At 34.1% G+C, this 13,841-nt stretch overlaps 1 protein-coding gene across 3 annotated transcripts in view; it reads right to left on the bottom strand.

Moving 5' to 3' along the window:
- Positions 1–11,237, bottom strand: part of LOC108363348 (uncharacterized) — a 37,425-nt gene extending 26,188 nt beyond the window's left edge. For all 3 annotated transcript variants that reach the window (XM_017616688.1, XM_017616689.1, XM_017616690.1), the window contains exons 1-7: positions 10,936–11,237; positions 10,626–10,880; positions 10,335–10,555; positions 10,080–10,261; positions 9,793–10,004; positions 1,684–1,963; positions 1,421–1,528 (exon numbers count right to left, since the gene is read on the bottom strand). In XM_017616688.1, coding sequence (XP_017472177.1) covers positions 1,421–1,528; positions 1,684–1,963; positions 9,793–10,004; positions 10,080–10,261; positions 10,335–10,555; positions 10,626–10,866 — 1,244 coding nt within the window. In that variant the 5' untranslated portion in view covers positions 10,867–10,880; positions 10,936–11,237. The remainder of the gene's footprint in view (positions 1–1,420; positions 1,529–1,683; positions 1,964–9,792; positions 10,005–10,079; positions 10,262–10,334; positions 10,556–10,625; positions 10,881–10,935) is intronic.
- Between the last annotated feature and the right edge of the window lie 2,604 nt (positions 11,238–13,841).

The raw sequence follows: 13,841 nt of genomic DNA, 5'->3' as shown, positions 1-13,841 counted from the left end.
TTGAATGAACTATTTAAAATCATCAGCAGAATACATAGTTAGCAGAAAAACTGTGATACAAGTAAGTAGTACCTAATTTCGTTTGCGTACTCGTCACACCCGTCACAGTGACTAAAATTCATATAACTCGTTTGGATTAAATAGTTTTTGAAATTTTTGTCTAGACATTGTATATACCTCGTAAACCTAACAGAAAGTACTCGTTTTAAAGAATTTTATGTTATAGTTTAAGAATTAAGCCTTAAAATGTAATTTGAAATGTCACACCCGTCACCGTGGAATGAACCATATTTATGTACATAGTTTGTCTAAAATGGGGAAACGAATTCGTTAACTCAGGGAGGCGGGTGTCGTCGTTGTCTCGCCCGTTACTCTTGGGAAAATGAAAATTGTCTCTGTAAATTATATAATTAAGTTTTAAGTGCTGAACACATTGAAAGCGACGAGCTACGGGCCACAGCTTCCAATGTGACATAATGGATTTGTATGAGTTTGACATGAAAGAAGAGGAAGAACCTTATCTGGCAGGTTCTTAACCTAGCAACCCCCCTCGCCCGACTTCAAATATAGTTGTAGTATGTAGTTACATAGTTTGGTAATTCTTGAGTTGGTACTTTAGTTTTAAAATTTTTATTTTATTTTTTAGTTCGTTAGTGTTTTTTTTTTTTTGAAGTTGGTTCTTTACGGGTTTGGTTCGGTTATTTGTACAATGAATTGGGTTTCAATGAATTTTAACATACGCGTGTAGTCAAGGGATTCGACTTTAATTTGAAAGAAAGATTTTAAATTTCCGAGCACTAATTTATTAATAAATTCTGTTTGAAATATGTACTTTTTTGTAAATTTCGAGGTGGGGTTTGCGGAAAAATATTGTGGATGGCTTAGCCGGAGTTGGACTGATGAGGGTTAATTTTTCTAAGCGGGGCCGAAGCCCGCCAAGACGGTAAGGTATTCGCCGCAAAAATGCTGCGAATGGCGTAACCCGAATAAAATTTTTCTTTGTCAAAATGCTAATTTTAACCCATTTTGAAATGGGCTCCGGGTGTATGTAGAGAGCCAAAGAGGGGAAGGATGACTCCATAAAGTTTGGAGTGTGCTCTTTCTAATGGGTGCGGCTTTAGGTGCCACATCCCCCTCCGATAGCGACCACAAAACCATTATACAAATAACAGAAAATTTCCCACGCTCAACACTAAATCCTCTGAAGTATTGTTTGATTGCTGCCATTGTGGCAAGTAGCTCATCATTTTTATAATTTATGAAACTTCGAAAAACTTATTACAAGGCTTTTTTTGTTTAAAATTTTTAAATGACAGACTCGATTAATACGAATTAAATTATATGACACAAAAAATACGTAAATGATATAAATAAATAAATAAATAAACTAACCAATGTATTTACTTGGTTTTATACTTACGACAAAGCTTTCTGAAGAGTTAGCTTCAGTACGAATATCATTTGCTGAGAAACTTGGTATTTTTCGGTAGGAAACTTTTGTAGAAACTCTGAAGCCAATTTCGAACCACTATTAAAAAGATAGGAACACTTTTATTATAATAATTCTGTGAAAGGACACGGTTATCGAATAGTGAAATAGTCCTTAATATTGTGGAATGATACCCGAAAATGTAATCCACTACTTCTACAGGACTATTTCACCACTTAAAATTCTTACTCAACTTTACAAAAAAATAAATATCAATCAGGAAACTGGCGTAATGCAAAGCAGGGACTTTTGGCACTGACGTTCCATACTTAGGTTCAATGTTACTGGAAACTGCTTTTATTTGTGTGTCCAAATATTCATGGATAAGGAGTATTGTAAATATGACATAGATAATAGACTGTGGTGATACATCTCCAACGAATAACTTGTAAAGAACATTGTGTGGCGAAACAGCGTTAAGAATATCGTCCAACTTATGTGATCGTGGCTTTGTTAGAATTTGCGGCAAATTGTCTGCGGGAAAAATCATTAATAACGGAAGTTAGTAAAAATAACAACAACGGCATATTGGTTTTGGCAAACTCGATTTTATTTCTTCTAAATGGTTCCCTTTGGACTATTTGGCGATCTAAAAGTATTTCTAATACACTGCCGAAGCCAATACAGGCTCGAATTAAATTGACCACGAAATAACGTACATACGTATATCTAAAGTTATATTACTGCAAGATAGCGGTAACCTGTCCCGACTTGAAGTTAAAGTTAAGCTATCACACTTCGAAGCTAACCACAGAAGATACTGAGAACCTGACAACTTTTCAGTCGGCTAATGGACTTTCAGAATACGGCTATACTTTTCAGGCGAAGATCTATGCAAGCTAGGTAAACATGATGGATGTTCTCAGTCAAAAGTTGCCTTTTTATACAGGTCAAGTCAGGTTATCAACGAGTAACTCGCTATGATTTTAGAAATGTTAAAAACCCTTGAAATCTCGTAGACAACACATGTAAATTTTACTAGGTCCCAGGACATAGTGATATTTCCGAAAATGAGGAAGTGAACGAGTTCACGAAAAAGGGTCTGATAAAAAACTTTTAGAATGTAATCCAAGTGTGCAACGCTCACTGAAGCTCTTGCATTCAAAGGCGAGGACAAGCGTGAATGAAAGAGCAGAAACATAAGCTTTAAAATTTTATAACGTGAATGTCTTGTTTGAAGCCACGTATAACGATTGCTCTATATTCAGACTTTTGGAAAACCATTTTTTCTTAAGGATATGTGCGGATAAGTTTTTAGAAAATTTTTTTCTTCTGAACCTGAGAGATATCCGATTGAAATCTTTACCTTATACGCTAGGGGGTCTAGAATATTTATACCGCCGCACTATGTAACGAAATGCCGATTTCATGCGACTAATTAAAAACTTTTTTAATTACTTTCTACATTTAAAATATGGTATATAAATGTTAAAAATAATTAATTTGGGTGTGTAAGTTATATATCGGTTAACATATGAGCACACACACTGAGAAAAAAAAATGCGTTGTAAGAATAAAAATTTTTTATTTGATTACCATTTAAAAATGCTCGTTTTTAAATATAGTGAAAAGTTTTAACAAAATGGATTTTTCCATTATACAATCACTACGTATAGTGGAAATATTCAATTTAAATACGCCTGTATTAAAATGAAGAATTTTTCACTGCACGGATGGCGTTTTGCACGTCTCGGATGCTTTTTCATATACAAATGTATAAAAGCATACACAGCGGTGACAACACATACACCCATACACACATACATGGTATGACCCCTGCAGCAAAATTTAGGGACAGTCTGTCAAAGCGCTAGTTCCGCCCTACAAATTTCAGAACTGTCTCTGAACTACTGAAAAAGGGATGCTGAGTTGGACGGTTGAAACTGGTCATGTGAAAGCTGACAAAAGATGCACAAATGTAATATACTATATTTTTTCGATTTTCTTAGACCCTAAAACTAATAACAAACTGTTTTCGTTTATTTAATATGTAATTCTCTACATAGTTTATGGGGCAACTGCTAAAATATTTCCAAAAAAGTCGTTATTGGTAACATTAATGTCATTTTTATACATATCTACGTACGTATAAAATTTAATGCAAAATATAAAATTTAGTTAAGCTACACTTGACAGGAAAGGTCTGCGTACACCATTTATTTTTTAAATATTCACAATATATTGAGAGTTAAAATTATTTTTATTATTTAAATGATCATGCTTAAAATAAAATAATATTAACCGTGTTTTAAAACTTTATACAAAACGAAAGTTAAACTTAACGATTTTTCATCAAAATGTTTGACTTTTTAATCAGATTTAAAAAAATAAACCAAAGTGGTAAACAATCTCACTTTGAAATGTGAGTGCTATTGATATGAACGATACTGTACATACGTAAATGTATCACTAAGCACCCGAAACAAGGCGAATTCATATAAGGTGGTATCGATTCAACAAATACAACAATTATCTGTATTTTTTTTTTTTTGTTTTAGCTGGTGATTGTCAAATTTCAGCTATTCTTCTCCGAATGAAAAAGGGCGACAGAAAATGCAAACACTTTCACGTTTTCACTCACTCACTAGCAAAATATAAAATTTTGACAATCAAACGCTACACACAGCTGATTAAACAACACCACCTTATATAAATTCGCCTTGACCCGAAATGTGTAGTTATGCAGTGATTTTTTTTTAATTTCCAATGTTTTTCATATTAAATATTTTTCGTTTAGTTTTTATTTAAGTACTATGTCTCATACTCCATAAACCATTTAAATTCAAATTCCTAACTGTGCTGCAAACTTGATAGAACTATTTCGAGTATTCTGTTTTGTAGCCCATCAAATTTTAGTGTAGTAAAGTATAATCTTGCATCTTAAACAAAAATATTTAAATATGAGAATGCCTTCAAGAGCGTGCGTAAAAAGAGTTATAAAAAATCAGCGCGATTAATTATACTAAAATTTAATGGGCTATAGAACTGCATACTCATAAACTGATTTAAAATATTGAAGTTTTTATAACAGTTTCTAGAATTCTACTAAATTTCCAACACAGTTAGAAACGTGAATTTATTTGTTTATGTTATAATACTTATGAGCCATCCTTAAATAAAAAATTTACGAAAAATATTTAGCATGAAAACTGTAAATATTCAAAATTCTATATTTCTTATGAGATGCCGGAAATTCTATGTATTACATTTCAATAAATTTAATCCAATTTAACGCTGAGTTATCACAAATAATCATTCAATATATCATCGTTTTTCTCATTTTTTGACACGACTTAGTTCAGATTTTTAATTATAGGTATCCCAGAAATACTCATTATACGTAACAAATATAAATTATTTTTAAGAATAACGGTTTTAGAAAATAAAGGAATAATTGACACACAGTTTGCTTTAAAAAGTAAATTAGTTCAAAACAAATAGCTCTTTAAACATAAAATGAAGTATTTTTATTTACAAAATTGTATGCGTGCTTATTTAAAGAAAAGGCTCTATACTATACTTATTAGAACCAGCTCAAAACTAACCACATTTTTTCTAGCCCGCAGGTGACCCTTTTTGAACTATCTAAGAACTGTTGTTATATGAACTGTACCAGAACCATCTAAGCCAGAGTCAGCTCAGAACAAGTTCAAAAGTTCTGCAGAGGGCGACAATTGTCACTTCGTAGGACATCGCCATGTTAAAAAAGACAGTTGCAAGCATTGAGTTGGGATAGATGAAGAACCAGTACCGTCCCTTTTCAGGCTAGCTCAGCGTAAGTTCTGAACTAGTTTGATTTGCTGCAGGGACATAATGCACTAACCACACGCTGTGATGTTGATTCAAACTCACCGTTTGAAAACACATTTACATGTATGGCTGTAGCTGAGTGTGCAAAGACGCTTGATACGACCCAGCAAATAATTAGGTTTGATATACATTTGAGAATGATTTGAAATCAAAGCCTTTATCAAATGTCAAACGTTTGAAAATGAGTTGATATTGATTTGAAAATTACAGCTTTCTCAATAAAAAGGGGAGTTTGATCTCCATTTGAGAATATGGTTAACTCTCAAACCAATTTCAAAGGTTATTTATCAAATGTACTTCTAATGTGGAAATAAAATTTATAATAGGAAATATATATTTCATATTTATTTTTTCTTCGCGATGTACATATGAGTAGTCCACTTGCAAAGTGCGGTATGTAAAATTTTTTCGATTTGTAGTTTTTGGTGGATTACGTACCAGTATTTAAAGTAGTTTCATGTCCACTAACAACACAGTGCAAAATCGTTTTATATTCTGAAAAAATAGCATAAAATGTTAACTCTTTTTCCAAAAGTCGATATCATACTTATTTATAAACTTTCAAAAGTATCCATCTTCTGATGAACCTAGAAAACTGCTTTAGATCGTATAGACTTTTAATGTTATCTTATGTCATGGTATGTTATGTTATAATTTTATAAGGCTCTTGTTTATCCAAATTTTCAGGTAATAATAAAAAAGATTCAATTTAAATGTTACTTGTTGTCGTAGCCGTTTTTTCAAATTTATGGCTTTCTATTATAAAATCACATAACGCTGTTTGCAAATGGACTACTCATATGTATGTACATAACAAAAGAAACAATTAAGATAATGTAATTTATTATAAATTCGTCTTGAAGGACTGCAGCTTTTTCAATCCGCGCAAACATCAAATCCACTATTTGTGGGCTTTCTCTTTGAAATTTTTTCTATTCATTGTTTTTTTTTTCAATTGATCTTAATATTATTCTTACAATTTTTGATTTAACTGCGCATGTTTATAACGTTTGATACTTGACATCTTTATTCAAATCAACCTCAAATGAATTTCAAATGTAAAATTTAAACCTCGTTTTCAATTTGAGAATCATTTGAGAAAAACATTTGATATCAAATTGAGAAATACATTTTTCTCAAACGTTTGAAACTGTGTTTGCTGGGAATTGGTTGCGGCCAAGAGGGTCCGGGTTCAATTACCATCAGACGGAACATAAAATTAAGTTTTTTTTTCTTCTTAGTTACGAAAAAGCATCTGTGCACTTCACAACCACATATTTTATAACGCACATACTCAAATTTAAAACGACACGCTCACTAATGCTTACCTTTGCATATGAAATGCAATAACAACTATACATAATGGGTGCCTATCTGAAAAATCTGCTATGAAAGGAATACTTAAGCTTATTGCACAGAAAACAACAACAGCCCCTAAGTCTACGTGAAGAAATTGTAAGCAAAAAGGTACTTCAGGTTTGACTTACTAAAGTTGACGTGATATGTGTAAAAAGAGAATTTACGTTTTTAAGAAATTAAAAGTTCCTGAAAACAAAGTATAAAGGTTGATAATGTAACTTGTACTAACATGTTAAGAAGGTGAAAATTTGTAACTGTCGCATTGCGGAACTACACTGAGGGAAACAAAATTTTAGAATTAATAAAAGCGTGCTAAATTTAAAAAAAATACGCATATGGAAGAGCACCAACCCAACTCGTTTTAAATTTGAGTATGTACGTTATAAAATATATCGTTGTGAAGTGCACAGATGCTTTTTCGTAATTAAGAAAGAAAAAAATTTAACTTTATGTCCCGTCTGTTTGATGGTAATTAAACCCGGACCCTCTTGGCAGTAACCAATTGTATCAAGCGTCTTTGCACACTCACCCTGCAGGGAACTAGAATTCTACCGGTTTGCATTTCAGCCGAACTAGTTCACGTTCTATCCTTTTTCAATGTTAGCGACTGGTATTTTTAACATTGCGATGTCCTACGAGATGTCAATTGTCGGGCTATGCATCAGCATCTACTAGTATAAATACTAGTAGCATCATACCAGTTGATGAGATAGTCTGCCAATTCATGCCCCGTGAAAAGCATAAGAGTGCCTTTTTGCTCGCGACGCTCCAGCAGTCACAATGGCCGACAGAGCAGAGCACTCGCATGGTTAGCCTGAGGTCCCAGGTTCAAATCCTGGCGCAGGGAAACTTTTTTTATTTTCTATGTTTTATTTTATTTTTATTTTTTTATAAATTTTGTTTTTTTGTTTATGCTGTTTATTGTAATTTTTAAATTTAATAAAAAAAAATATTTTTGTTTAATTTCTTTGTTTTTATATTTCTTCCTAAATCTTTTTTTGCAATGCAATTCGATTTTCAAATTTGTTATTTATTTATAAATTGAATAAATTATTTTTACTTACATTTATTTAACTTTAAAAATCTTAACCACCTCCAAGCGGCCTCGAACCTGCGATTTCAGAACCAGAACCAGTAGTCTTCACGTGACGCCACAGCCGACATTTGTAAGAAAAGCAATTAATTGCGTTTTATTTTTGGCTTTGGCAATTCAAAGGCAGATGTCGCTGATCGCCTAAGTTCTTCGAAATTGTCGAACTGGTAGGCACATAATAGTTAATGAACTAGTATTTTTTCTAACTGGTTTGGCTTTTCACTGCAGGGCATACATGTAAAACCATGTTCTGACCGACAATGAAAACACTTTGAAAACGAGTTTTGGGATTGTGGGCTGAAGGCTGTTCACACCGGCTGTTAGTGTTTTCGTTGACATTTCTTACATCTTCTGATTACAGTTTTGCTACACAAGACCAAAACCAAAACGCTTTTCCCTAATTTTCTTCTCTTTAGCAACCTCTTACTTTCATTCTTATTTTACTTTGGTCAGCCAATTACCAATAAATCCGAAATGGCGTATTAAAGATGATAAAATGTCTTATTTCCACTTCGATAAATAATCGAAAAAAACTAGTGCAGACACCGATTGGACTGAGTGGAACATGAGTTTTCAAGTAGTTTTCAGCGAAAACTGGTTTTCGTTTGACAGATTTTACATGGACGAAAACACAAGTTTCAGGTCGAAAACCAGTTTTAGCAACGAAAACATGTTTTCGATGTCGGTCAGAACATAGTATAAATGTGTTTTCAAATGTTGAGTTTGAATCAACATCATAGCCTGCGATTAGTGCATTATGTCATACCAAGTATATGTGTATGTGTGTATATGTTGTCACCGCTGTGCCTCTTAAGGCAATGCCTTCAAAGAAAAACCGATAGGCGGTTTTGCAATTGGTCGATGGGCGGTTTTGCAAAAACATCGACGATATGCATGTTATGTATGCTAAATATGTGCAGTGTGTATGCAACTTTAAAAAATATTGTACTAAATAATCTATGCTTATGTTTATAAATAAATTTTATTTTTTTTGCGTTCTCTGGTTGCACCACGCTCGCTGCGAGTCGGGGCGGCACGCGGCAATAAGGCAAAAGCACCCGTGGCCGGAGCGAAAAAAATTAATAACTAGCACCTCCGTGCAAGTTTCCGGAGTTTTTTTTTCTTTTAAATAATGTATTATAGAATAAGGATTGATATTCAATGTAAACGATTAAAAAATCTGATCGAGAAGTAATAAATATTTGCATTTGTTATAACATTTTTTTTAAAAAGTTAAAAATTTTATACAAAATAATAATTAATTGAAAAATTGAAACAATCAGGCTAAAGCGTGTCTAATTAACTATTATCGTGGAAAAAATGAGCAAGATACATGCTATGAATCAGTTGATAATAAATAATTACTGAATTCATCACAAAAAAAGTTAATAACAATAACTATTGTAAAAATTCGGATTTTGCAAAATTGTTTAAATTATATTTTTTTTATGGTTGTAAACCGAATAAAGTGATTTGTTCGAAAAAATCTTGACCATCCAATTTTGGGTGGGTGGGAGATTTTCACTCAGATTTTACTAGCAGAAATTCTTCGGGTAAAATCTTGCAACTACCGTCAAATAGAGGACCGATTTTACTCTCTCATTTTTCCCCTACTTTGCCAGAGAACCGAGTACGGGAACGCTTTCTGGTAAATTCCTGTAAATTTATTGCGAGTTAGGGAACGCAACTTGTATTAGAATTATTACAGAGGTTTAGATTTTGAAAATTTTCATGTTTTTAACCGACTTAAAAAGAAGGAGAAACTTATCAGTTCGTCGGAATATTTGTTTGATGTATGTTACTGCATAGCTTTAGACCACTTTAACCGATTTCTATAATTCCTTTTTTAAAGGAAATGTTGTACTGTACCTAAAAGGTGGTCCCATACTGATTTCGTTTAAATCCTATCATTGATTTATGAAGGAATTAGCGGTAATCTTAAATTTTTATATGAGAATTGAAGTCGGCATTGTTTTTTTTTCCTTAAAAACTACTTGGTATACTAAGGAAATATATTCGCAAATGTGTATGATTAACTCACTTCTAAATTTGATGTCAACAGTACCAGTGTCTGTTGTGGTCTTTCGGGCAAAGCGTTTCATATTTCTCAATAGAGAATTTTTGTAATCCACAACGAATCCAAAATTGTTTCGAAAGGCTTCATTGCTGGAATCGGAGTAGTTGATAAACGAGTGGTAACTGCGCAGAACAAAAAACAAAGCATACACGAAAAAAGAACTGCAAACGAATGTGCTAAAAATTTAAGAAAATGACAGTATGTGTAAAAAACTAATAAAACGAGTATTGTAGCATAAAAGTCACACTTACATTAAAATATATGAATCGGTGTCATTGCGAATGCTGTATACATCACTTAGTACTCGATGCCTCAGATATGTACTGTTCCTCACAACGTGATTGCTTTGAAAGAGATACACCTCTAAAATCTGCTGCAAGTCTCCATTATTGCAAGAAGTTGGAAAACAGATGAGCTGCTCTATTTTCTCACTCTGTTTTTGAATTTAAGAAAGAAGAAAAGTTATTAGAAATAAAATGAACCAGTTTATTGCAAGATGTGCTAACCTTGAATCCACCTCCGTATACAATGTCCAACAAGTAGTGACCCACAACAACTTGTACGGCGAATGGCACAATAGTTTCGTTTGAAATAAAACTCCAAGAAGCGTGTTGTACCTGATCCTTATACTGATGCAGTAGGGAACGACAAATGTTTGGGTTGTGTATCCGCACCTTTGATGCTCCACCCAAAGCTCCTCCGGCGTAGTAAGCCGTCGCATCGTACACTTCGTAAACAAACATCTGCCATAACCACCCGCTACAAGTTTCTAGTTTAGCTTATGCATATGTACTTACACTTCACAGCCCACAGATATCCGCGCCGAAGCCCTTCCAAAAAATTGTACATGTCACGCAAACAGTTTTCACTTATATTCCAACCTTTATCGTTGAATTCAAAAAATCGCAAGGTCGCATATGGACTGAAGCCTTCGAACACATAGTTAACGCTGGTTACAACTGTAGCTCTAGCATAGCCCAGATTGTACATTACCAGCAGCAGACCACCGCAAATTCCTACAGAAGTTGCCGAATGCATTTTATACACTTACCCTACAAGTAAATAACATAAATATGAATATGCAACAGAACCACCTGCTTTACGTACACACTCTAAGCTAACAACTTTACAACTAAAGATAAGCAGCCAGTTGATGGCACGAAATGCCACCGTTTGCTTATCGATCAACTTTGAAAGACCAACGTCCTCGAGGTAATAATGCAAAGAAGCTCATGATCAAGAGCATCAAAAGTTAATTTCACTGCGCTGCAAATGTACATTCAATGATGCGGAGAGTGCGTTAACACCGGCCTAACCCTGGGTGAAATTGAAAGTTATAATTTATATTTTTCTTCTGCGGATCGTTTTCTTCTTGATTGCAATAAAACACGCCATTCATTTCTTTGTGGATCACTGCCACAATTTAACGAGTTCACCGTATCTCTTGCATTGAAATATTTAATTCTGAAAATGGCTACATATGTACATAGATATGTATTCAATTTTTATCACCTCGCGGTGTGTATTATACACAGTGTAGTAACTCACAAGTAGTTTTTAGGCAAAAAGCAAAACCGACTTCAATTCTCATATAAAAATTTAAGATTTCCTTTAATTTCTTTATGATGCAATTAGTATGGGACTACCTGTGAAGTAACACCTTTCCTCTACAAAAAGAATTATAGAAATCGGTTAACGTGTTCCAAAGTTATGCGTTAACATACATTAAAAAATATATATATATTCCGGAGAATTGATAACCTTCTCCTTTTTGTGAGGTCGGTCAGAAATAATAAATATTTTGAATCATATACTTTTTCCTCCTGAAAACATTTCACTAAAAGTAATTTATGTTTGTAATTTATTGTAGGGCCCTCATTAACCCTGGAAATACTAATTGGGAACGCTTTTGGAACATACTAGACGATATGATGGAACATATTCAAGCGAGGAGTAGCTAAAAGATTTGGCAGCACCCACTTTCCGGGATGCATGGACTCGAGCGACCTCGTTAGTGGAGGAAGTATAGCGAGTAGCATCCCGCCAAACGTCATAACTTCTTCCAAAGTAAAATGGGCAATCAACAGTTTTGAGCCCTGCTAATCCCCGGGAGTAGACGGAATATTCCCAGTCTTACTCCAGAAGGCTAGTCACCTTGTGGTACCTTGGCTGAAGGCGATATTTTGGACAAAGTACGCCAGTCGTTTCTCTTCTGTGCCAACTGCCCCAATTGGAAATGCCAAATGAAGCCAAGTCCATCTCCACTTGATCTTTCCATCGCAGTGGGGGCCTTCCTCTTCCTCTGCTACCAACAGCGGGTTTCGAGTTGAATACTTTAAGAGCTGGCGCGTCATCATTCTATCATCGCCAACGAGTAAAGGCCGGTACATCTTCCGCAAAGTCTTTCTCTCGAATACTCCAAGAGCCGCCTCATCGGATGTTGTCATTGTCCATGCTTATGCGCTAGATACCAACACGGGCATGATGAGTGCCTTATAGTGTGATTGTTTGTTTGATGACAGGAGATACTTCGTCTTCTCCTCGTTGACCACCAGATCCAATCGGTTTGCTTATTATCCAACTTGGAAAAGGCAGAACAGTCTTTGCAGTTCTTGGTGTCGGTATCATCGGTATCTTCTCCAAGATCAGGTTAAATCAGACACTGAAAATAAAAGTTATTTTAAAATTTTTGATATCAAAAAGGCATAGTGAAAAAATTATGTTATAGCTTTTTCAAAGGTACAATTAGACTCGTCTCTAATTGTAGATTCTGATTCCTCCATGACTTTTAAAAATATGACTTTTATCATTTTGAGCAAATAATACCGATTATTTCTGCTTTTTATTTTTTTAAGGCAAAAATAAAAGTTAAAATTTGCCTTTTATTTATTTTGAGCAGAAAATAATTAATTAATTATAAAATATATATATATAATATATAAAGTAATTATTGACTTTTATTTTTTCAGGCAAAAATAAAAGTCAAAGTTAAAAATCAAGTATTCCAGAGCTGTGTATATTCGAATGTGATAGTTTTGAAGCTCCTACGTGGATTTTGATAACCCCTATATCCAAATACCAGGGTTAGTTCAAATCTATATACATATGTATACATATAATACATGAAGGGAGTTTTTGTTAACGGCATCAGATCTGCACCGATTATTCGATTTTCAAATCTGAGGTGTTAAATTAAAGGGCTTAGCCTCTAGATGTATATACCACAAGGCATGACTTTTTTGAATAGGGTTGCCACCTTTTTTTAAATTATAAAATCTGCACCGGTCGTTGTATTAAAACAGAAGAGGTGAAAAATGAAAGGGCTAGACCTGCAGATGTGCAAGAAGGTCTCAGTTTTTTTAATAGGGTTGACACCTGCTTCTAAAACAGAAGATTTACACCGTTCGTTGTATTAAAACAGAAGAGGTGAAAAATGAAAGGGCTAGACCTGCAGATGTGCAAGAAGGTCTCAGTTTTTTTAATAGGGTTGACACCTGCTTCTAAAACAGAAGATTTACACCGTTCGTTGTATTAAAACAGAAGAGGTGAAAAATGAAAGGGCTAGACCTGCAGATGTGCAAGAAGGTCTCAGTTTTTTTAATAGGGTTGACACCTGCTTCTAAAACAGAAGATTTACACCGTTCGTTGTATTAAAACAGAAGAGGTGAAAAATGAAAGGGCTAGACCTGCAGATGTGCAAGAAGGTCTCAGTTTTTTTAATAGGGTTGACACCTGCTTCTAAAACAGAAGATTTACACCGTTCGTTGTATTAAAACAGAAGAGGTGCCAAATAGAAGGGCTGGGACTGTAGATGTGCAAGAAGGTTTCAGTTTTTTAAATAGGGTTGGCACCTGCTTCTAAAATCATAAGACTTACACCGTTCGCGCAATTTAAAAAAAGGTGCCATGTAAACTGGCTTGATCTAAAGATTTGCAAGAAAGAACGTCTTATTTTTTTTTGAAAAGTGTTGCCGCCTAAAAAATTTTTATTTTTGGGAAGAGCATCAGATTTAC

The sequence above is a fragment of the Rhagoletis zephyria genome, unplaced genomic scaffold (assembly GCF_001687245.7).
Source record: "Rhagoletis zephyria isolate East Lansing unplaced genomic scaffold, Rhagoletis_zephyria_1.1 Rzeph_scaffold_01252, whole genome shotgun sequence".
NCBI classification, from domain to species: domain Eukaryota; kingdom Metazoa; phylum Arthropoda; class Insecta; order Diptera; family Tephritidae; genus Rhagoletis; species Rhagoletis zephyria.
Note: the sequence above shows the minus strand (reverse complement) of the source record. Positions and strands in the feature narration are given on the sequence as shown.